General features: G+C 38.9%; 1 protein-coding gene across 2 annotated transcripts in view; it reads right to left on the reverse strand.

Moving 5' to 3' along the window:
* The window catches only part of HIBCH (3-hydroxyisobutyryl-CoA hydrolase), a 37,822-nt gene extending 21,152 nt beyond the window's left edge, over positions 1–16,670 (reverse strand). For both annotated transcript variants that reach the window (XM_030952445.1, XM_030952444.1), the window contains exons 1-6: positions 16,589–16,670; positions 15,681–15,723; positions 14,711–14,851; positions 13,631–13,715; positions 12,652–12,732; positions 10,604–10,656 (exon numbers count right to left, since the gene is read on the reverse strand). In XM_030952445.1, the coding sequence (XP_030808305.1) occupies positions 10,604–10,656; positions 12,652–12,732; positions 13,631–13,715; positions 14,711–14,851; positions 15,681–15,723; positions 16,589–16,620 (435 nt within the window). In that variant the 5' untranslated portion in view covers positions 16,621–16,670. The remainder of the gene's footprint in view (positions 1–10,603; positions 10,657–12,651; positions 12,733–13,630; positions 13,716–14,710; positions 14,852–15,680; positions 15,724–16,588) is intronic.
* Positions 16,671–25,562: the final 8,892 nt, after the last annotated feature.

The following is a 25,562-nucleotide window of genomic DNA, read 5'->3' on the forward strand; positions in this document are numbered from 1 at the left end:
TCCTTTAGCCCTTTCTCTGAGCACTGATCAGATCTCATCTGTGCAGCAGCAAGAGCAATGGGCCTGCGTTTAGTTGTCCTGAAAATGCAAAGCTGTGTGTAAAGCTGCCTTCACTCCTAAAGCAGCTCCAGAACTCTTTAATGAAATGGAAATGTGACTTCATCGCTTCCAACTTCTTTAATGTCATAATAGCATATTTTCACTGCATTAAGTAAAGCCTGCTGTTATTTTTATGCGTGTTCAGCAATAATGATGACTTTTTTCTAAAGATAATGAAATAACAATCATGCCCATTTTGGTCTTTCTAATGCTTAAATTAGTATTTTCTAATCTCACATCTAAAAATACAAATACCATCTATCTCAAAGCCTTTTTTCTGGCTTGTTTTCTTGACAATCAGAATTTTGTTTAAGGATTCATATTTTTGGCTTGAGCACTAAGTACCAAAGATTTGAGTGTGAATTCCATGAAGGGAGCTTCTCTTCCAAGCTTGTTCTTTTTTCAGAGTGATAAAAATAAATGGCGGGTTCTAGTAATAGAAAGCTGAAAGATGTAATTTTCTTTTGAAAGAAGTAATTAAATCAGATTTCACTTTCTCAAGTGCTTTAGCCATAATTGGATTTGTTTCTAGATACCCTTCAAGTTTTGTACAGCCTTATTTCAGATGTATATTTAAGAGACTAAAACTATATTTTCTTTTTATTCATTATAAAGAAAGAGGTGCAAATATGTTCTTGCTTCTTTAAAGATCATTTCTACATAATCCAATATTAAGATAAAATTTGGAGAGAGAAATTAGTTAATGGTGCAAATCCCAGTAATTTCTTTACTGGTGTTCATGTGCTTTTTTGTTTATTGTAACTTCCCAAATGGTTAGCATACCACTGCATGTTTAACCTTCTAGATCTAACTCAAAGGACAAATACTCATTAGTTTAATACATCCTGTGTAAAGAACAAACCAGTCAGAAGTCTAAATGCATTCCTCTTTCATTTCTGGATTTTCTAATTTTATTTTGTTTTCATTTAGCTGAACTCTTACATAGCTGGAGTTTTCCCTAGGAAGGCCCTTCACACCATTAAAAAATCTTTTGTGTTCACTTCACCAGCATTTACACATACAAGTCTTAAAACTATAATATCTTTATTAAAATACACTTTATTCTGCACTGCCAGGGTTCTACTTTTCATGATCTTATATACTAAAGCTGATGTCTTCCTTCAGACTTCTCCAAGGTAATACACTCCCATGGTCAATCAGGCTTTTACTGCTGGATGGAATCTTTTTTTCCACTGACAGCTGAATTTTGTGAAGGGTACTTATAGAATGAGACTAGGAGTTAAGGAGAATAAGGAAATTAACAAGCAACCAATTTAAACTGCCGGGCTGGTTTTGGCTGAGATAGAGTTGATTTTCTTCACAGTAGCTTCTTCATAGCATGGGGGCTGTGTTAGTCTCAGCATACCTCAGGGAGGCACATCATTTTACAGGCAGTTCAGTTTGAGTTCATCAACAAGCTTTTAAAAAAGAATGCAGAGTATCTGAATTCTATTTCCCATACAAGACTGCCCACTCAATGCTGTATTTCAAAAGTCATTATGTGACTGTTTATAGAAACTTCATCACTGATTTCCATTTTTTTTCTCATGATGGATACAGAACCTTATTACAAGTATTTTTCTAATGAAAAACAATGTGACCAGCAGATGCAGAAATTAAATACAACTACTGTGACTCTTTTGTGTCCCAAAGGCTGTATTATCTTAAATTGAGAATGACCCACCTTTAGTAAATCAAAGAATTTAGAGAAGTTATTCAGAAATTGAGGGCCACTACAACAGAGAACTACACAGAGGGAAATAAATACTCCCTTACTCCCTTCCTGCTCACACATAGAAAATCAGATCTGTGTCACAGCAAAACCACACATTTCACTTGGCTATTTACTAAATCTATCTCACACTGTAAAGGAATCGCTGCCTAGGAATGCTTAGGCAACACAATAAAAGAAACATAAGTGGAAAAGGTCTTCAGGGATGTTGTTTGTGTCACCTTTACCAGGCTGGTAAATAATTTTTAGCTCTTTGAGTAAGCAGTGTTATGATAATACCAATACTGACTGCAGTGAAAGTCCTTTTATAACAGCTCCCATCAAGTGACTACACTTCCTACATTTTTAACTGCATGAGAATAGCTTCTGGTAGAGCTAGAACCAAAAAGAAATGTAGTAATCAACTGAGCAGAACACAACAAAGGGCAAATATGTCTGCATACAAATGTGCAAAAATAGCCAAGGTGCAGCAAAAATGTTTTCAAAGGCAAAGTGAGTGAGTGGAATTGATTCAGGAAGCAGCAAGAGCTTACAGCTCCGGTGGATCAAAAATCAGGGATGTAAGAGCATTACCCCCTGCATCCAGACACAATGAATCTTAAACTGAATCAAATTTAATCTTTGTTTATCATTAATGTTATGGCTCACTCCAAAGAGTATAATCCATTTTCATCTGTAGATACTAACAGACAAGATGACATAGTGAGCCAGAGCAATGCAGTGTGACAGATCAATCTGGACACAGAATATCACCTTCTTTGGCTGCTGACATACAAATCAACTCTATGCAAGTGTTTTAAAATATCATAAAAAAGTGGGTATTTTGAATGTTTCAATAATTTACTGTTGTATTTTAAAATATAAAATATTGATGCTATTTAATTTAAATATAAAAGATTTATTTCCATATACTGATTATGTATTAGAGAGTCGCAGTCCAAACTGCTACAGAGACACAGAAGCACAACAAGGTGACTGGAGACAGATCATCTCTAGTAATATTTGATGTCTCAGAGTTGTTCTTCTGACCCCTAAGTATTTAAATAAATTGAGCTAACTACATAAATAGTATCATTTAGGTCAGGTTTTTCTTATAAGGAAACTTAGGGAAAAAGTCACATAGGCCACTCTATGCAGCAATGCTGCTATAGTGAGTGTCCTTTATCAACCAGATTTAGATTGACTTTTTAAAAGCCCTAGTTTTCAGTCACCACAAACAATTTTTCCTAGGGTAGCTATCACAATCTGCACAATTTTTATGGACACAAGACCTGTGCTGCAACAGAGAGAAATGAGAAAATGTAAGAAGACCTGGATCTCCAAAGCCTATAGCTCTTAATTGGTAAGAAGTGCAACTTTTTCTAGTTTCACATTTTAAAGTATTCTTTTTATCCCAATTTTGTTTCTTTATACATAACTGGCTATGTGTATTCAGAAAAAAAAGATAGCAAATGCAGCTTTTTTATTGTTCCTAAAATTCTGGAAGAATTGTCCCTCTGTATCACCTAAAAATGTAGCTACTGCAAGAAATTCCTGTGTCCAGTTCATCAAATCTTAATGTCTTTAGGGAGGGCAGGCAAGTGGAAGGGAACCTTTTCCAGCACCTTGCATCAGTGCAAAACTGAGCTTTTAGGTTTTATCTTGAAATTGAAGAAACACTTATTGTTCTTAAAGGCAGGTATGTGCATCAGAACTTTATCTAAACAGTGGCACAGTTATTTGGGATAACAGGAGTGAATCCAGAGGATTTTTGTAATGATGTTCTATTTAGCTGAAAAAAGTGCTCGGAAAGTGTAAGACTGATTGAAAGTCTTACAACTCCAGGAGAAACTGAGCACTCAAATTCCTCAGGCATTGAGGAAAATGAGCAGAAATATGAAAGGGTGGAGAAGCAGGCAAAGATAATTCCCTTTAGAACATTTAACTCTTTGATCTATAATAAAGGGAAGGGGAGGGAAATAATGAGAACTCTCAATATGAGGCTAGGTAGGTACACAAAGGCCTAGAATTAGAGAAAAATAGAGAGACTTTCAGCATGCAAGAGTCTGGTGTTAAATGGAAAGAAAAAATCTGTGCAGAAGTCAGCAGAAATCTCAGTCATTGTAGAGCAAGGAGAGGGAGAGAAAAGGAGTTTTACTTACTGTACCAGTACTGAGCTATAATTTAAAATATTTGTATTCAAGACAGTGCTTTATGATTCCCTTTAGGGAATAACATCATGTGCAAATGATTAACAGAAAGGACCATTGAATGCTCAATGTCAAGAGCTGCTGCCATTCTAGTCCGATTAGCCACAAAATGAAGAGCACCATTTATCCCTGGGATGACACACCAGAGCCAAGCAGGCACAGCAGCGTGGCCAGATGGCAAAGGGACTGCAACAGCAGCAAGGAGTGAACCCTTTCTTAGGATTGCCTCAGCATTGTTTTCAACACCCCATATTGCAGCAGGTAAGTGGTGCACAAGTCAATCTCAAAACTATTTGTTTGTACTTGCAAAATCTGTATTCTATTTCACAGTAAAAGCTGCCTTCAGCTTTGAAGCACTGGCAACAAAGCAGGCCACAAGCTTCACTGTGGTACACAGGCACGAGGGAGGGGGGAGGAGGACAGGCAGAGAGAGGACTGGAAAGCAGCTTATCTAGGTTTAGTATGACAATTACTTTTACTCCAGGGCAGATTTTACAGTGTAAATTGAAACAAAACCAAAGATGTTCCAGAGCATGATGGCTGACAAGAGGCATAACTTACTTACAAAAATGAAGAAAAAAGAGTAAGAATTGGGAGAAGTCCCAAGAAGTACTGACATTTCTAGGTTCCAGTTTCCTACCTTTACAAAGGCCTAAAGGGGTAATTATGTCCATTACAGTAGAGAAGTACTATGTAAAATCATAACATTTTGTGAGCTTTCATATGCTGCAGCTACTCAGCCCAAGCCCCATATATATACATGTATATATATATTGATAACTATTAAGCAGTATTTCCATGATGTGCAATAAAATTTGCACCCCAAATTAAACCATGAATGAATAGGTTTGTTATATGGGCAATATCCATTTGTAAATATACATTCCTGTAATTAAAAATTGCATCATATGTTGGCAAAAAAAGTGAGATTTTTAATCCTAATGTTTCCTAGTTTTTGAATGTTAGTGTCAAATGCTGCTATCTACAATTCTGAATAGAAGTTACATGCACACAACTTATATGACTAGATATGTGTTGGTAGTGAAAGGAACATTCCTGAAGAGTTACAGCTGCACAATCTGGACAAAAATGGGACAGGATAAAGACAGTTATTGATCAACTCCAGCTCCTTTGTGTACTACAATTCTGTAGACTAAAATGGATAACATACAAGCTGCTTATGACATCATTACCAATTTACTTGAGAACAAATATTAATTTAGTAAGGATTGTTGGCCAAATCCTGCTAAAGTGTAAATGTAGATGTTTGTAACTATTGGTAGATGTGCCATCACGTCCTGAGATCTGACTTACAAGGAAAGGCAGATTCCTCTACAATGTCAGCATCTGGAATGTTTTGCTAAGAATGAAATGGCACTAATGTGAAAAAGTGCTAAAGCTAAATATTGGGTACTGAGTTTACTCTTCTGCTGCAATATGGATTCAGTAATTCTTATTCTGTATTCCAGAAGAGAAAATGCACAGGTAGATGCACAATAGAATCAGTATTTCCAAACCATGGAGTAGGTTCAGGAATTTGGCTGCATATGTTTCTCTGCAGAAACACCTGCATTACCCCTTGATTAAAATGACATTACTCATTAAGCAGCAGTCTGAGAAAGCTTCATAGTTTAAACAGCAATGTTTGCGATGTCTCCCTATCCACAGCATTGCTTCCTTTCACAAACAAGCCAGGGAAGCACAGCCTAGATGTAATCTGGGAAATGGAGGGCACCATCCTCTGAAACAATATAAAGAGTTAGCAGCAGTTTGCAATAAAACTGAGAGGGTACCCCAGCTGAGGTCATGCAGAGCCAATCATCAATGAAACTTCATTTGACAGCTTCATTATCTGCTTGGATGATGAAGTAACAAGGATTTCTATAATTCACAGTTGACTTTTGGGGAAGGCAAACACTTTGAAGGGCAAGATTCAAAACCATCTCACTTTGGAGGAACTAACAAAATGAAAATAACTACACTTAGGAAGGTGTAATCAAATACAGAGATGGTAAGTGTGCTTCCCATGGAATAAATGCCTTGATGTTTTCAAGGGGTTTACAGCAACCATGCAATTAGTACAAATAAGGCAGTGCTGTTGTGAAAAGAGCTACTGAAGGTGTCACACTACAACAGAGCCTGCACCAGCAGGCAGAGGGGAGAACACTCAGCCTAGATTCACTGCACCTGGGCAGCCTCCTCAACCCAGAGCCACCTCCTCAGGCACTCAGGTTTCTTGGAATTCAGAGAAAAGGAGTATTTTCTTCTCCTCTGTAGTCTTTGAAGAAAAGGGTGGCTCTGCAAAACTGACTGTTTCACAAATTACTTCATTTCAAGGAAAAAGATTTAAAATTGGTTAAAGGTAAGCAATAAAGAAATGTACTGTGATGGAAGTTTATGTTAGACAAGGAGGAAAGAGGTGACAGTAATAGTTTTGGGAGTAAGTAGAAGTGGTGGCCTCGTAGGACTGGATGCTTTCAAAACTGCTATTTACATGGATTATTTGTGACAGAATATCTCTGTAATATAGGGAGGATATTTATTCTGCTCTACTTGGTGCTGATGAATACTCCAGCTAAAATATTGTCTGGTCTCTGGCAATAAACTCTAAAGTACACAAATGGGAGGGATTCCAGAGGATTGCAAGAAGACTAAAAGACTTAATCTATAAGAAAGGCTGAATAGCTATCCTTATACCTATTAAAGAGAGAGGACTAGGAGCAAGGAGTGCAAGTATCTCAAAATGTCCACAGGGAGCTGTGACTAAGACTGGAATATGTTGATTACACATACTGAAGACTTACATTAGACACCAGGGAAACCAAGCTTGAAAGAATAACTAAGCACTCAGGTGGCATATCTAGAAAAAACCAGCATTCCTGCTGTTGGAGAGTTCTGAGTGCATCAGGTGAAAATCAGCCAGGCAGTCATCTAGCAGTACTTAATCCCAATCCAAGTGCAAAAGAATAATCCTGATGCTCCTCCCAGCTCTACACATCTGTAGATGTGTAACTTGTTTCATGTTACACAAGAGAGTAACACTCAAACAGTTCTTAAGAAAATTCTACTGTTTAATAGTCACCCTAAAGAAACTCTAAGTAAATAACTTAGATGTAGACTCTCAGTGTAAGTAAAAGACCTTGCCTAAAAACCCATAGTGCCAGGTGTGGTGACAAAACTGAAGGAAAGCCACTCATGAACCCAAACACACTGTCACATGTTGATATCTTCTCCCAGTGTGTACTCCTGAGGTCCTCCTCTGAGGAAAGATTAGAGGAGTCAGTCCTGTGTTCTGCTATTGCTCTCACAAACTGGGCCCCACAATCTGAGGGAGTCAGAGATGGAAATTTAGTCAGCCTGCAAACTATATTAAAGAAAAACCTTCCCATTAATCTTCCTAAATGTGAAGATTGGAAAATAAAATGCTTGGAATAACTCAAAGCACAGTGCTTTGCAAAGAATTTAAGACAATTAGCAATTCTAACAAACTTATTTCTGCATTCTGAAAATGTTGTTTAAATGTAAGTTAAAGCTAAAACCTACTTCCCCCACAGGAAGATTTTCTTCACCCTAAAACTAAAAGCCTAAATTTTCAAAGCAAGGCTAAAAACAAACTTAGCAAATATGTTGCATAACAGACCAGACTAAAGGATTAAATTCTGTAGAAAACTGTCCAAGGCTAAGAATTCTTATGTTTGAGCAACACGCTCTTTACTCATCAGTAAAAAATAAGCATTAGACAATAGGCCTGAAAGAGCAACAAGTTGCTTTTCACAAAGCACAACATTCAACTGTGAAATCTGAGGCCTTCTGAACACCAAGCCTACTTATTGTCAAAAAGTATGAGATGTACAGAGAGGTGAGTGTGACCACTGATGGTTATTTAGCACTGTGGTTCTGAAATACAGCCTGGCTCAGGAAGTTTCTAAATCCTGAATGCTCTAGAATATGATACTACAAAAAAGGGGTTTTCATTCATGCTGTTACAGATTCTTCTATAAACTAAAAGTAAGGGCCTTTTCTCCTGAAAATGTACTTCTCATTTTGCAAAGCTACTTAAGATTTTAAAAGATTTTTTAACTGTAAGTTATTCCAGTGACCTTGACCATTTTCACCAACTTCCAAGGTCTATGTCCAGTTTTTCTTTTTTTTCCTCTGTCAAATAGTCTCCTTGAATTCCAAGCCAAATAATTGAAAAGGCAGCACTCAGTCTGTCTAGTGTGCTTTATTTGGCTCGAAACAGGTCTCAAAAACAATTTTATGAATCATTTTGTCTGTCAGAGAGTATCTGACGCAGTAATTTACTTTGTGACAAAGCCTTTTTTAAAACCATAGCTTTGGCCTGATCTTATAAATCATCTAGATTCATCTCCAAAGAACTTAAGACAAGGCTGTGACTCTTCTAAAACCAGAAGACCAAACTTAGGATGTTATTTGCAGACAATAATATTTTTTAAATCCCCAACATATGAACTTCTTGTCAACTGTTCTGGTACTTAATTTCAAGGAAAAGAAAACTTACAGAGAGAAATCAGCTAAATCTGAACTAGTTTTTAGCAATGTGAGAGTGTGTGCCCAGTGTTCCTTTCAACAGAGCACATCCTTTAGCAGTAAATGTGGTATTTATAACTCATTTCACTATTTTTCAGTAAACTACAGTCACCTTTGCTTCTAACAAATCTTTCTTACAAATTTGAACTTACTGCTCCAAATAAGTACAAAAAGATGAAAAGATACATTTATATTGAATATCAATTTTTGATGAACTACAGGAGAACAGACAAGGTGCTGAGAACAAGCTCCACAGCTCCATCTGTTGGCTAATGAAGCTCCCAAAACCATCTACCATGCCCTAGCCAATAATGAAGCAGAACCAGTTTCTTTTTTGGATAAAATTCCAGGTTTCACTATCACAGATCTATGGCATCTGTGCACCAGTAGCAAGCTTTACTATCCAAGCACATAGTAACTGAGTTTCTAACACACTTCTGTGATTTTTTTACTTATTTCCCCTAAATTAGACTGCATACCTTCTCAGTCAAGATCTAATCCCCTACCCTCAAGTAAAGATGCTAGTTCTAGGATATGATAAGCAAATTAAGTTATGATTCAGACTCTAATGGCAGTTAAATTGTGTCACAGTCCCACTGAAATTTGGGTATCCTGCACTAAAATTTGGTTTATCCTGCACTAAAATACAGTTTCAGGCTAATTGCTGTCTTTTAAAAGCTTGTCAGAGGAAAGAGAATTCATAAAGAATCTTAGTAAAGCAGGATCATCTGACTCCATTATGTTCTTTTCGTCCAAAAATACACTTTCCTTTCAAAGGACAAAATTCTATTCCTGCTCAGTCATAACAAGCCATCTGCAGGACCTTTTAAAAGATATTGGCTGCTGGGCAGTTTTGCTCATTCATAGCTTTCCATCCTATTATTCAAAAGTCCATAAAATAAATGGACTCCCTATCTCTTATCTACGAACCTTCAGGACTCCAATGGTCAATAAAGCAGTTTTTCTGCAAGAAGAGCTACAGAGCAAGTGCCCTTTATGCTGGAAACAATGTATGTATGCTGGGCTGGGGGGAATGGCTCTCTAGTGAGATCTTGGGGGCTTGGTAGCAAAGAAGCAAAGGGCAAGAGAGCTGCTGTGTGTTTAGATCAAAAGCTGAGAAGAGCAAAACAGATAAATGAAATGGGTAAGGAAAGATGAAAAGGAAAGGAAAGAGTCATGACAGGTCATGGATCACGTCGTGTTCCACTTCTCATATTTATCTTTGACAAACTTTATTTAAATAGACTCTACACCCATATCATAGGGACATGCCAGAAAACAATACAAATCTAAGCAGTGGCACGGCAGACAGGCTTCATCATTAAACTCAGTGTTAAAAATAACTGAAGATTATTTTAATCCACTCTCTGATGTGGTGCAAATATATCCTACAGATGTGAAACTCACTAAAACAGAATTTTAGCATGTAAAAAAAGCATGGCATTGCCCTGTTATCTACTTATGGTGCTTACAGACAGCAATTGCTGAAAAAATTATTAACACTGAGTATAACTAACAATATGATGGAGTCTTCTCTATATTGCTTTAGTAACAAGGTGCAGCCCTGGGTGAGTTGTGTGTGGAGGTGAGAAAGTAGATGCATTTCCAGATTATTTGCTGGAAAAATACAGAACTCATGAATGTCTGTTAAGGTGTAGCTTAGAATTCTCAATTTCTCAAAGAGCTGCTCTTTAAATGTATTTTTATATAATTCTATTTTTAATACACTTGAGAATGGAGAACTGTTCTCAGATTTTATATGATAGATAAACTCCCCCTAGGTATTCTGAGAACCTTTGTGAGGGGATTCTGTTCCTTTCCTAGAGGAAGAGCTTGAATTAGCTATCGAGGAAGAGCAGAGGCCCTACAAGGGCAGCAGTGCAGCCAGACAGGCAAGAGACAAAGGTTCAGATTATGTTTGTTCTTCAATCCACAGGTTGGAAATGCCTTGTGTGTGCTTCATTCAACTCAGACACAACATGAGATGACTTTAAAACAATCTATCAGGTTTCAGGTAAGGTCCTTAACTTACCCCTCCCATTGTAATGCCATCAATGAGTGCCACATATGGCTTCTTGCAGGTGCCTGTAAAAAATGTCAAGGAAAACAATCATTCATCTTTTTCAAGAGTGGACCTATGACAAGCTACCACATGACAGGTTTCCCTACATCTTACTTCAGCAAGTGCAGCAGAAAATAAATGGGAATTTAAGCAGTAATCATATTACCATCTTACAATGAAGGTACCTCATGTAATTCTTAAGTAATGAAAAGAAACACCAGTTTCTGATTTACTGGATTGTGAATGTTGTAAGAGAACATTATACAACTATCAAACATTGGATTGTTTGTTATGTGAGTACCTGACAATTTAGCCAGCACCAATAGCTTTGTCTGATGTTGGGACACAGCAAATGCCCTTTCACCCCCTGTCACAGTCTGGATTAGGAGCACAGGGTGTGTTCCAGCCCTTCAGTGCTTTCTTACAAAGCCAGAAGCATGGGAGGGTTCCAGCCACAATGTGACTATAAATTCTGCAATGCAGACATGTTCTGCCATGGCAGCTCTTGCATACAGCCCCGAATGTGGCGCAGGCAGGTTCAGATGACAATGTCTTGAGTTACCAACTTCATCTCTTGGGCCCTTTAGAAGGCATAAAACTGAACCCCAATGCTTTCAATTACCATTCATGGAAAGACTCAGAACTTGACTGTGAATGAAACAGCTGCCCTGTATTCAGTGTTTTCAGGTCAGAATTACTGCTGATACGGCTATCCCCTGCAACCATGTTGTGAGTTTTTCTGTAACAACTATATAGAGCCTTGTTTAAAATAAACTATTTTAAAAGGCAGTTCAATCCTTCAAATTAGTAGTTAGAAAATGTTACGAGAATTTTATTTTGAACTTGGTTCTTACAAGAACATAAAAGCTAATGCATGGGCTGTAGATGCTACCCCCTGAAAAAATTTCTGTAGCAGCAAGCCTTTCCCACTGCAAAGCTGTGACAGCAGCTCCCCACTGTATTTTTAAGTTATAAAATGTAAGATATAAATAAATATTTTTAGCAAGAATCTCAGGCTTAAAGGAATACAGTCATACTAAAGCTAACAAAAATCTAGGTTTTGTAATTACATGCATTAGAGATATTGAACAGCTAATAATATTAAGAATTTAAAAATAAAAAAAACCTGACTTTTGAATTATGTACCCTTGCAACAAAATCATCATCAAGTTCAACTTGGCAAGGTAATACTGTGTTTTCCCCAACTATTTGAAACCTTAAACTATTTTTCTGCTTTGCATTGGTGAAGGAAAGAAAGGTGCATGACAAGCATGCTCAGTCCTGAAACTCTGTCAAACAAATTAAAAGTAACTTTTCAGGAATTACTCTAATAGCTGTGCTCTTCTGTCAAGGCAAGCAACAGCACACCTCCTCCTGCAGTGATAAATACAGGACATCATATTTTAAAACTCAAACTGTATGCAATTAAAATATGTTTGGAGTAGTTTCTTCTCATCAAAACCTTCAACTCTTGACTTTTAACCTAAAGAATTAATATCCTTTTTTAATATGCTTCACTCCAGTAAACTTCATCCAGTGTCTCCGCAATAAACTAAGGCAGCTCACTCCTGAGTTATGAAGCCCTGGTCTTTCGTGCAATCTATTTAAAAGGAAAGCCTTCATATAATTTAATCTTTTGCTTTCTGACTGAATTTTAATGATTTTCCACACATCTATTTTTACCTCAGGTCTTCTTTGAAGCAGATCAATTATACTTAGGGCAGAACTGCAGTGTCTGCAGCTAACACCAATTCTTCCACAGAGGAAATAGAACTAACCAGAACAATGGGATGGGATAAAGTAGCTGTCACAATAACTTAAACAAAAGAAAGACATTCTGCATGCAAGGTATAAAAATGGGACATGTTATATTACTGGTATTGAACTTAGTAACAAAAAAAAAAATTACTACTTCTCTGATGTTACCACAGTCTTTAACAGATTATCAAAGAGATAAATTTACATTTGAAGCCAGTGTTACGAGAACTGTTCTGTTTCAGAAATTGCTGTTAACATACCAACGGCATTGTTCAGCCTATATTCACCTACGAAGAAATCTTGTATCAGTTTATCTCCAACTTTTCCCGCTTCTGTGAGGGCTTAAGAGAAATAAAAATTCCAAAGATACCTGTTAGTTTAACAGAAAACACAAGTAAAAGAAAATAAAGCCTCATAAGTTGGGTCTTTTCCTACAGCAAATAGAGACCTACTTAATCCTGCTTTATTATATTTGAGAAAATTTGCTCAAATTTAAATATGAACATAAGTCTCAAATTTGACTTAACTGTATTTTGCTGGACACTTTGTCACATACTTGTGAGAGTATGGTCCATTTTCTAACCCCTCCTAATACTCATTTGTGATATTTTTCATACCAACATTTAGAACAGTCACTTAAAACTGACTATTCTGAAGACTCTAAATACTAATAATGAGAAGCCAATTAGAGCATGACATAAAAATATTTTTTTATATATTGTAATAACAATAACCTGTGCTGCTTGTTTACCTACAGGTTGCAACAATTTTGCTAATTTTGACACTTTGGAGATTTCCTGCAGTTCATAGCTAAAAAATAACCACACGCACATTCATCACCCTTGTCAGATCTGCATCTAGCCATCTAAAACAGTAGACACAAATTATCCAATACTGTCAGAGATACCTGTTAGGGCCCTTCAAATTTCTTGGAAAGAGGCTGACATAATGAAAATCTGGGAAGAGAAATGTAAAGATAAGATTCTCCTCCTGGAATGACTGGCTGCTATAACCAGTTATTCATAAAAATGTAATTTTTACACTTTTATACACTGTCCTGGCAGTTGTCTCCTGACTAATACCTTGAGTAGCATCTGCACATCAAGGTGTCCTAAGAGTCACCACAACTGATCTCTTGTGTAGCAAGATTTGCTTACTCAAGTCACAGTAAACAAAGGAAATCAACACAAAGTAGTGACAGGGAAAGGCATCAAATATTTAAGCAAGGATAGTCCTTACCTCGGATGTCACCCCCAGCACAAAAAGCTTTTCCTCCAGTTCCCTTTATAATTATTAGAAAAGTTTCCGGATCTTGCTCCCATGTCTAAAAAATTAATAAATATTTCCACATAAGACTAAAATCTATGTAAATAATGCTTGTTCTGTTTAGTGTCTGTAACTCTTACTTCACTTTTTCAAAAAGAAGATCAAACCATACTTTAAAACAGATTGTCTTAAATTGAAGCTTGAAATCTAAATGTCTTTGTGCCACTTCTGCATCCTATTCAACCCTGAGAGCAGAGATTAGCAGAGCTGCCTTTCCTATTTCAGAAAAACACCTGTGCACTGCTCTTAAGCTCTGAAGAAAGGCAGCACCCCACAAAACAGAGCCTGACAGAAATCAAAAACTGACACCTTTTCAGGCTGTGCTTCAAAAATGTCTAATAAACACCAAAAGGCATCAGACAATTATCCAGCAAATATTGGTATCCAATGAATTTGACTGTGTGCATATGATAAATAGCATTATAAAATTAAAAGAGACTATTTTCATGCTTTAAATCTCATGGTACTTCACTAGCTTGTAGAAACGGTGCCTGCAAATCCATGAGTTCTCATCTAAGGAATGACACTGACAGCCCCCTGCTTCCTAGTGGCTGGTATCTTATTTTCAGCCATGAAAATGGTATTGCACTCTTGATGGAGTGCAATACTACGCAGTGCTATTGCACTCTGTCAAGAGGCAACACCACGGTATGGGTTGAAATTTGTGCCAACTGAGCAGGTGGGTGCTGCCAAAAGGAACACACAAATGCTGAGCACTGCTTGCCCTTAACTCAGTCCTGGTATTAACATGTGTGTGCATTTACCTATGGAGATGCTAAATTTAACCCTGTCTGATAGCCTGTTCTTTGATGTGTCTCCTCTTTCTAACTTGCTTGACACTGCCTGGTTTTTCCCATACTATAAATCTGAGCTCACTGTACTCACACAAACTTTCATCCTTTAAATCAGTACACTAAGAAGTGTCAAACTGCATTTTAAAATTGGTTTCAAATAACATATGAATAGTGGATGGGGAGAAGTGGAGTTACTAACCTTTATTTGAGGATAGATTTTTTGGATCATAGGCAGATTTAGTGCATTGAGAGCCTTGGGTCTATTCAAAGTTATTACTCCTGCACCTCCTTTCTTTTCCAACAACACTTCTGCTGCTGAGTCTGTCTGCTTAGACATTTTCTGTGCATGCAAAAACAAATAAATAAAGCAAATATCATCAGTTAGGTAACTTGAGTAACATATTTACAAAAGTGTTTATGGAAATATATTCTCAAAACACACTATCCAGGATCACAAAACATGCATTCTGGAATTGTATGCTAACTTTTTCCCTCTGTACTTCTATTTGCATTTCCTAAACAGTTCTTTGGAAACTACTTTGAGTCTTTCAGAGTAATAGAACTCAGACAAGTTTTTGGACCAGACATTCTTTTACAGTAATGTTTTGAGTTCAGTTAAATAAAATTTACAACAGAGACACACATACAAACACAAAAAAACCCCAAATCAAACAAATAAAAAATTCCCCACTCTACTAATAAAACACAAATCCATGGTTCCTTAAAACTGACATTCTGAAAATACTTGCAACAGTTAGAACAATGACAGTTCCATATATCCTTACTGGTAGTTTGACACAGCAAACCCAAATGTACATCCTGCTTTGTCTTTAAGTAACTTTTAACAGTAGAAAACAAATCCCCTCAATTATTTTCACATTCATAGTGGGATGATATTTAAGGAACTTATGGAAGCTAACACAGAAACTATCTATAAATTAAAGAAATATCTATAAAGTAAAGCCAAAAAATCAAGCTTTAATTTACAGTATAATAGACACCTGTAACCAAGTGCTCAAAGATGTGGGCAGTACTATGCCTGAGCAATAAAAGAAAATGTTCAGAACCACTGTGTGCAGACACATTAGAAATTGCATGTGCTGCGTGCCTCAGGGGAGTTAAAGAGTCCTGAAAGCTTCCAAGTCAGTCAAACATGATGCTGTCCTTACCAAATGTTGAAATATTACTTGCAGCCTGTTGAGTGCCCTCAGCCTGAAAAAAACATTAAAAAACCAGTTAAAACCATAAACCAGCCACATGATTCCCCAAATATCTGACTGCTGGGTTAAGCAAAGCAGTGGCAGAAAAAATTGGGACCACAACTACTTGACATTCACCTCATAAGAATCAATTAAATTAGGGCAAAATTTTGTTATTGAAACAGTTGGAAATTCTTTGCTTACTAGTAAATAAATAGCAGATAACAATGTCAGCTACTCATGTTTTCAAGTTAGGAGAGCCTGAAAAATACCAGGACAGAGGGGTTGGGGATATGATTGACACTGTGTGTCTTTTAAAGATTTACAGCCTTTTTGCGGGCACGATTAAATGTTGATACAAAAAGAACAAAAACAAAACCAATAAAAACAAAAACCTCTTGTCAAAACCTTGTCTATTTCCAAAAGCTTCAATGACACAAACCTGCCCTCGTGTGTACACATTTCACATACATTTACACAAGGTTTGCGTAAGAGCCTCGCGCTTTTGTGGGTGACAGGAGAGACCCAGGCTGTCAAACTTTGAGCAGTAATTTATTAATTTTGAGGCTGTCATTTATTAATGGCCACTGAGGAAGGCTGTGCTGGACACACAGCAGAGCTGGAGTGAGAAACTTCACCTTTCAACTACTTCAGCGCACAAACCCAGCCAACTCCACGTTAAATGTTAGCGCCGCGGTACACGACGCTGGTTTTTAATCGCATGCTTGTTTTTGAAGGTGAAAGTTAGTGAAGGCCTGGCTGATCTAGGCCCGAACTGTAGCTCGCAGCAGCTGCGGGGCTGCGACCCCCGGCCGGCTCGGCCGGCGCTCCCCTCGCTCCCCGCCGCCGCTGCCGCCCCTCAGGGCGGCCCCCGTTACCTGGGCAGCGCCTGCAGCGCCCGGCCCGCCATGGCGACACCGCTCCCTCACCGGCTCCGCGGCGCGGCACAGCGCGGGGCGCATGCGCGGCGCTCTCTGGGGCGCCGGGAGCGGCTCCTGCCGCTCGCCGCCGCTCGCAGCCTTTTTACGGTAGGCAAGGCAGATTCCTTACCTGGGCAGAGAAAGGGAGCAGCTCCCCGTGCTGGATAAGGCCGGGTGGTCTGAGGGCATCTGGAGATGCAGCTGCTTTGCCGGCGAAGCGAGCAGTGCCGCGTGTGGCAGCAGTAACATCAGCCGTGGGGCTGGCTGCTGAAGGTGGAGAAAGCTCGCATTGCCAAACTGCCCTCAGAGCTGAACTGCGTGCGCCGCAGCTGCATGCAGGCTGATTATTATTTTCAGCAATAAGACTGGTTTCTTAATTTCTGCGCTCCCGGCTTCTCTTCGCCCTTTGCACTGAAGCACCAGGCACACCTGTACTGCCCCCGCAGCTGCTCACACACGGGCAGCGGGTGAGGTGGGGTTAAGGAGCCGCTCTAGTGTAACATCCCGCCAAGAACTGCTTATCCGTGAAGGTATATACATGGAGAACATGTATTTATGTAAATACTTGGAGAACATGTATTTACATTTACATTTAGAGCTAGCACGTTTACTGCCCCAGCAGTCGCTACAGACGACGGTGAGCCCAAACACAGCCTGTGCGTTCAGCTTAAATAGACTCAGAAATTGCAACTGTGAAAATTTCTTTTTAAAAAAAAAAAAAAATATTAAGGCACTTGAGAATTTTTCACGCCAGGAGTCAATAATACAAAATTCACTTGGATTTCAGTAACTAAGATAATTCCATGACTTTTTTCAGGCTGACACATGAGACTGCTATTGAAAAGACATGATGAACCATGGGGTAAATGACAATACAGTACATTAGGCTGAAATGTAGCTTCATCTTTTCTTGGTGTAACAAGTTCTTAGCATCAGCTGCCTTGACTCATATTTGAATTTAAAAGAAAGAAAAAAATCTTAAAATCTTTTAGCAAATTTATTTTGCTGGAAGAAAAAAGAAAACAAAAGTCCTAGCTCTCAGAAGCACCTCTAAAGAAGTCTCCAGAGGGCAACCTTGCTCTTTATTTCTAAAATGATTCAGCCCCTGCTTATATCAGCGTCATCTGTGTTGGCATTTCCGTTGCAATGACTCTCAGAGTATATTAAATCTGGTTGTAAAAAATTTAATCAAACTAAATAAGCACAAAAAAACCCCCCAGAACATTTCTGTATTAACACAGTCTCAGTTTTCAGTCTTGTACAATGTGAACAAAAAATAACTGGGAACAGGACATGAGGTGCTTTTCCAGGCACTGGGGGACTGTCTACTGCAAACTGACTAATTGCAAGAATTCTTTAGGTAATCCTGACTATTGAAACTTTCACCTAAAGGTTATATGATAATCAATGATGCAGCTTATTGGTGTCATTTTGTGTGCATTATATCAAGTGCCATGCAATTAAATCTAAACCAGGCTAAATGACACCAAATTATCACAGTTGGCAAACCTGAACCCTGACTTAGATAATTATTTAAAAATTGTTTTTGAGGATAACTTTGCAGCTCTCATTCAGGCTCTCATCTTATCAAACCCTAATTAGAGGGTTTGATAAGCAGGTAACATTTTTGTTTCTCATTTCCTGTGACTGAAAGTCTCTACGTTTCACAGACAAATACGAAAAGAACTTTTCTGTGGGATCATCTCTTTGTTAGTGTTGTGAAAATGAAGAGATGGGCGTGTGGAAGCTAACCTTGGGTAAGAGCAGGTGGAAGCAGTTTGAAAGCCCTGGAAATCTCCTAATAAATTCCACCTGCACATGGGCAAGGCTGTGATCAGGACATGATTCTATGGGATGTCTGCTTCTGGGGGTCTAGAATAGAAGCTGGTGATCTGATTCATCTTTTACTTATGCTGCTTTTGATCTCTTCTCCTCCTGTCCTCAGTGTAAGTAATGATGTAAACCTTTTGTAGTCTTCTAGCTGTAGGTCTGATTTAGGACACAAGTGGGCCTCCTCCTTTGTAAAGAATGAAGTAATAGCAAGCCTTGCCTTGAGACAATGATTTCTCTCTACGGTGCTGATATTGAATTTATATTTAATGGTTTTTTTTAAATCTTTCTTTTTTTTTTTAGTAGTTTGTAAGAAGGGGTGGTAACATAAGAGCCATCTTCCTTGAGGCTTCATTTTTAAACCAGCTTGAATTTGAGGGCTTGAATTTACCTATAGTTTTTTTAGGGGCAGAAGATTCATAAGTGTTAGAAAATTGCTATTTTTTCACAGCTATTTAGATGACTGTGATCCTGTCCGAAAAGCAACTCAGATATCATCTTAGTTTTCAATAGTCCTCCTGCACACCCCATTTCAGAGTGGAATATCAAAGTGAAAATGCTTTCTAAAATGTAAATAAAAACCTTTTCTAAGTAGGTGGTGGCAAAAGAGTGAAAATAATGGAGTTGCCTGAGAATGAGCAGAATGAGGTGACCTTTAACCTGGGAGTTTATGGATTATTTTGCTATTGGCAAAGAGGGCTGCACAATACTGGACCAAGCCAGGAACTGAGAGTGTAAGTGCAATAGCCAGAAGGATAAGCAGGTTGTAATTCCTCCCCCTGGAGAAGTTTCCTGGCAGCACCTTCAGCAGGTTTGAAAAGAGAAAACAAGTTGCAGACTGTAGGAGGTCTGTAGAGTTGAGCAGATGTTTTCAGGTTTTGTTTCTGGTTTGGGAGGGTTTTTGTGGGATTTTTTTTTTTGTTTTTTTTCCAGAAAAACATGTAACTTTAGCATGTGGGAGCTCTTGCTCTCAAGAAGGATTCCAGGAGCAGCTCAGCTGCATTCTGTGTGCCACCTGTTCAGCCCTAGTTAACCATTAATTTGTGCCTCACATTTGCCTCTGAGAGCTCCCAGAGCAGTTGACCAAGAGCAGACAATAAATGGTACAAGTACTTCATCATGTCCCATGCTGCTGTTTCCAGGTTTGCTGTAAATTCAGTCTTTTCCTCTGCTGGTCTAACAGCTGGCATCTCATTTCTGTATGTGTGGGTAGTGAGTGCATCCTTACAGCCTGTGAAGGTTAAGGGGAAATGAGTCTGTGAAGGTCTGAGGAACAGAATGGGGAAATTTCCAGTTCATGCCTGCTAACTGGTTATTACTGTGCTGACCAACAATCCTCACATTGTTATTTCTCAGTCCAGACTCAGCTGACAGCCCTTGAAAACAAGTGATGCAGGCTGAAATTTCCTCGTGCCAGCTTGGTTGCCTAATAGTAAAGGCTCAGGTCTGCAGTAGAGTCTTCCAGGGATATCACTGAGACCAGAAATAGACTTAAAATAAGCAGAAAACAAATCTGTTTCTTCACTCTCTAACAGTAGGCAAACCCAGAGAAGGACTGAAACACCTATGTAATATGGAGAAACAAACTTTTGCTTTTGTCTGTAACCTGAGTCATCTCATGTGAACACTGTGCCTTCACCGGGCTTTTGGTCAGAGACCCTTCAGATCATGCATTCACACATCTGCAATCATAGATTTGGGATGAGGGCACACAGCTAATGGCATGCAGTAGTGAATTTCTCCTGTAACAAGAGAGTGTGTGAGGGAGGGAAAAAAAATCAACTTTTCTTTTTCTTTTTTTTTTTTTTTTCTTCACCAGTTAATTTGCATCTTATCAGTGGGGAACTAGAAAGTGTTTGGAAAAGGTTGAAAGCAAATCCATAATGAAACTGTGTGAGCGAAATAGTTTTCCTTTTCTTTTGGCCTCAGAGACCCCCGGGGAAGGCATGGGAGTGGCTGTGTGCTGCTGCAGACGCTGCCGTGTCGATGAGCCGACGAGAGAGGATCCAGGCGAGGTCCATCCAGCAGTGAGTTCCTCTCCTCCCACCAGCCCGCCTTAGCCACAGCACTCGTGCTGCAGCCACCCTGCCAGAACCCCCTGGGTGAGACGGGACCCTGGGCAAACACCCTCCCACAGCTTTCTTCCCTGCTGCCACCAGCAATCTGTCACTCCTCTCCCCGAACCACCCTCCACCTACGTACAAAGCCATAACTGTAAGGAACGCCCTCTTCCCTCCTCCTTTTCCTCCCCACGAGCCTGTTCTCCGTGGGTGAAAAATGCTGTCTTCCCAGAGATCTGGTCACCTCCGACTTTGGCTTTGAGACCCAAGCTGTTTGATACCTTTCAGGACTACAGCTTGGAAAGCTCTGCTTGCAGGTCTATTGTGTGCGTTTTTCAATTGCATATAATTGCACATGTGCAGGTGGGAAGGGGCTATTTGCTTCCCACTCGCTTCGCTACGCCTCCCTTCCTAAGAGGACCGCTTCCTTCCCTTTCTGCTCTCAGCCTCCCACGCATTTAGCAATGAGAAATGCTGCAGAAAACTGACCAGCTACCAACCCGCCCACCTGAGGAGGAGGAGCACCAGCAGCAGCACCACATTTCTCTCGCTCTCAGCTTTTTAAACACAGTTAAAAAGAAATGTAGCGTGGGTGGAAATAGCTGTAGGGAGTGTGTGTGGGAATGGGGCTAGAGGAAAGTGCATTTTTTCTTGGTAGGACAGTTAACTTCTAGTGGACCAAAAAAATACCCCAAAGATATCTCACTGCTGAGGGTGTCTTGGGCTGAATAATCAGTTCCTGAGTCTCCCAGGTGTGGAAAGGATGAAGCAGGGAATGAAGCAAGTGATGGCAGGGAAGCTTGCCTTCCAGCCTTCAGGAGTCTGTTAGGAAATGAGATCTGTATTGCATCTCGTTGTGTCATCACGTCTGCTGTTCTGCTCTCAATGTGTGTGCTTGATTCTGTGAGAGTCAGAGCTGCCTGTATGTAGGAAGAGGAAAAGGCATGTGGTTTTCACACCGTGTGGGTCTGTATTTCAAAATACTGTCCCTGTTGGACCTCTTGAAATAGCACTGTCCCAGAATATCAGTTAATTCAAGATTTACTCGGTGTGCTTCTCTACGAAATGAAAATCAAGCTTATTTGTGTTAACTGCTTGTTATTTGAGGTGCTTTGCTTGTATTACATGAAAATAGCAGTGGAACTAGTAAGGAACTATACACTGGTATGGAGTGCAAAGTGGTAGTGCTGTTTCTTAAGGAATCTCTCTGACAGACTCCAAGAACCAAGGGTCCTCAACAGCTGTGAGCTTCTGACTTGGTTTGACTTAGCTATCTGAAATACAGATTTTACAATATATAATCCCCCTCAGCATTGTCCTCACAGGACTAACCTGCACACATTCTTCTCAAGCCAAAACTCTACCATGCATTGGTTTTGACTAGATTTCTCACCAGCATCAGACCTTCCATATATGTTACTGATGCAGAATCTTATATCAGGATGTGGTCCTTAATGATTCACAATAACAGTAACAGCAAAATAATGAATTTGACTCTGAAAGTACTGGAGATACCTGAAAAAAATTATTGTGCAGAGCATGTAATTTTCTCCTAGTGAGGAGAAGCCTCAAGCCTGGGAACTGGGCTCACTGACTTCAGTGCCTTCCTCCACAGCCTGTCTCCTGTAGCTCTGAAATTTTTACCTTAGCACTGGAAGGCAAATGTAGGCATAACTTTTAGGCTTTGAAACAAAGGAAGTTATGAATAAGCCTAATTAACACATTTCTATGTGACACAACAGACAGATCAGGTGATGGACTTGTGCTAGCAAGAGGTAGAGCCCTATCAATGGAGATGTAACTTTAATGGAACTAATTAGCCTGGTGTTTAAAAGTCTTATTTATGACTGGTGAATATTATTTTAAATATATCCTTCTAACCTTCCACTGAATCTTATGTAGCTCATAATTATAATCTACTGGAATTACATACCCAGCCTGAGGAGGAACAATATTCCAAATATTAAGTTGATGTCACTTGACTCATTTACTTTAAAACATTGTAGCAATTCCTTTGTCAGTAGCATTTTGAAGCGCTGTTGGCTTGCTTGTAATTCTACCTCATATTTAGCATTGGTTCAGTTAACTTTGGAGGTAGTGCTTTTCCTACCTTTTATATCAATGAATGTACATCAGATTTTAAATGCAGATTATATGCTTATCTTGCCAACTACCATTAGCCTGATTTTTTTCTTATATGATCTATCTGTTGTGGTAGAATTATATTACTCCAGAAGCAGGGGGGGGGAAGGGAAAAATCACCCAAACATTTAGAATCATTAAAAATCTATTTTAGAAGTTCAGTCCTGTATGTAAGATTCCTCTTGGCCTCCCTGTTCTGTCTGTTGTTCAGCTGGAATGTCACACACTTTGGTCTTGAACCATCTGCTTCCTTCTCAGGGGTCACAGTGAATGACTAGTTACCTATTTTGTCTCCATCACAATCATAGTGAATTAAGGACAAAAGCATTTGATGTAAATTAGTAGCTTTCTGGCAGACCAGGGAATTGAGCACCTCAGATGTTTATTTCAAGAATTTGTTACTCTAAATTAAAGTGAGGCTCCTCAGCAGTGCAGTTTGGCTGACAGTGTGACAGTCAGGCTCTTATTAAATGGATGTTGTGTATTCAAACCTTTCTGTGTCTCTAGTCTGTCACTTCACACAAGTATTATTTTCACCTTAAAATAACTGCATCTTGTTTTAAAAGTCAATATTAAGAATATTTTTCAAAATTTCTTTGTTTTATTTCATCCTGGAGTACAGTGAAAACTGTTTGTAAAATAATGACTTGAACATTGCCTAAGGAAATATCTCAATGCCACAAATGATGCAAAGAACAGCAGAGCAGAATGGAAAAACTTAATAATGAGGGGAAAAAATAGGTCAGTAGAATAAACAGAGGCCTTTAAGCTATCAAATAAGCATCTATCACTCACTGCTGCAGATATATTCTGTTCAAAGTATAAATTATTAGTGTCCAATATGGGGTAATCATGAGTTTCAATGTGACTCAATTTATCAGCTCTGTATAATGATTAACCTGGCAGAAGGATGTGTAGCAAGTCAGAAGGAGAAGTGTTTGTCTTTGCATTTTTTTTTTGTTTTGTGGTTTTTTTTTCAAGGAAGAAATATGGTCACTCCGGATCATAAACAAACTTGCAATGGCAGTGACAGGGACAGAGTGCTTGGTTCCTTGAGCACTTATTGAGAGGATATACTTCCCTAGGGATTTAGTGCTCAGTGAACAAAGGCAGTGGCAGCTGTGGCAGGGCACAACATGGATTTAAATTGTTCCAAAGGAAATACATGATTTCTAGTCTCATTAGCCCCTCTCTGTAATGTCAGTCTTGCATCTGCTTCATGGATTTCATGGTGCCACTGGTTCTCCTGTCCAGATCCAGACTGTCCATCACTCTGTGTCTGCAACAGCAGGCTGGAGCAGAGGCTCATGCTGCTAGCAGCTCTGCATGAGAATATATACAATTATTTCAGAAATAACATGGAACTCAAGGTGATTGAGTCATACTTTGACACACCTCTGTCTGCCAAGACAAATGCAGGCACTCCCTCATAGAGCTGTTGCTAAGTGCACTTCTTCAGGCTCTAGGAGTGAGAAGGTGCTTTATTGTACAGTAAACTGCAGGAGTTAACAGCAGGGTTTCAATCTGGGACCTGCACATAATTAAAGCATGTAATTAAAGGCTGTGTTTCTGCCCAGGAGAGGTTGCACCATGTAGACTTAGTCTGAGACGCTATTCTGTAAATGTAAGACCTTTGAAAAGTGATTTTATTGGCATTTATAGCTTAAAAATAAAGAAGAGGAAGTTTGGGCCAGCGCTAAGGCAAAACATCTTCTGTTTGTTTTATGCTAAATTTAAATAATTTCATAAGAAAGCAGAGACTTTATGTAAAATTTAAAAAAAAAAAGGAGAGAGAAAATAATTTTCAGTTGGAAATGTTAATAGAATTTTTTTCCCCATGAAGCACACTTGAACTGTGCATTTCCTTTCCTGTGTCACCACTAGCATCCCTTAGCTCTTGTGAGCCTTTTGGAATATTCACCATTGACTGGTTCCCTTCCTAGTAAGAGACAGCTGAATTTTGCAGGTACAGCTCTCTGTCACCTTAATTACAACAGCAACATACAATTTTCAGCATATTTTGAATAGTCTGAAGAAGCAGGCAATGAGAAATTCCTTTGTTGCCTTTTCACTCTTCTATTTTAGGTCTCACTTCTGTGAAGTAAAGAAAGTCATCTGTTTCATTGTAATATCAACATTAACCTTTTAGTTGACACAGTAGGACACCATACAGTGGTGATAACAAATGGCATCTTGTCATTGCTCCTATTAGTGAGCTACAACATAAATATAGTTTATCTGTATGTTTGCAGTGCATGTTCCAGTAAAAAGCCACATGGCACAATGACCCAGGATTATGGGATCCAGAGGAAGAAGGTTCAGATGCTTTGAATTTCTGTGTTGCTTTACAAATCAACACATGGAATATATTTCCCAGTTATATCTTAAAGAATAAACTGATATTTAAAAGGGTCTGTGTTACAAGGGATGTATGCTTTTTCTTTCCAAGCAAATAATTTGACCATGGCTTCACCTGTGAGCCTGTAACTCTGCCACCTGTTACCCAGTTCTGCAGAAGGCAACGAGCCTGTTTTTTTAGCACAGGACAAACAAATCCTCCATGTCCTAAAATGTGCTCACTCAGCCACACTCCTTTCCACAGGAGTCTCTCAATTTATCTTTTCTTGTGAGGAAAATTCCCACCTATCTAAGAATTTCCCACCTTCTTTAGTTTTTAAGCAAAGAAAAAAGCTTAGTGTTTATATTTACAGAAGTAAAAAGCCCCAAACTCCATCATGTTCCCCAGTATGTCATTTCAGGTGGTTGTAGGGTATTTGCAATCATCTGTCCGTTTCCCAGGGATTCATTTGCTTTTGTCAGTTACTCACAGCAATCAGTCATAGTGCTTGTAGGTACCATAATTACTCACCACAGAATGACTGCACCAAGGGGTTGTGACT

The sequence above is a fragment of the Camarhynchus parvulus genome, chromosome 7, assembly GCF_901933205.1.
Source record: "Camarhynchus parvulus chromosome 7, STF_HiC, whole genome shotgun sequence".
Taxonomy (NCBI): Eukaryota; Metazoa; Chordata; class Aves; order Passeriformes; family Thraupidae; genus Camarhynchus; species Camarhynchus parvulus.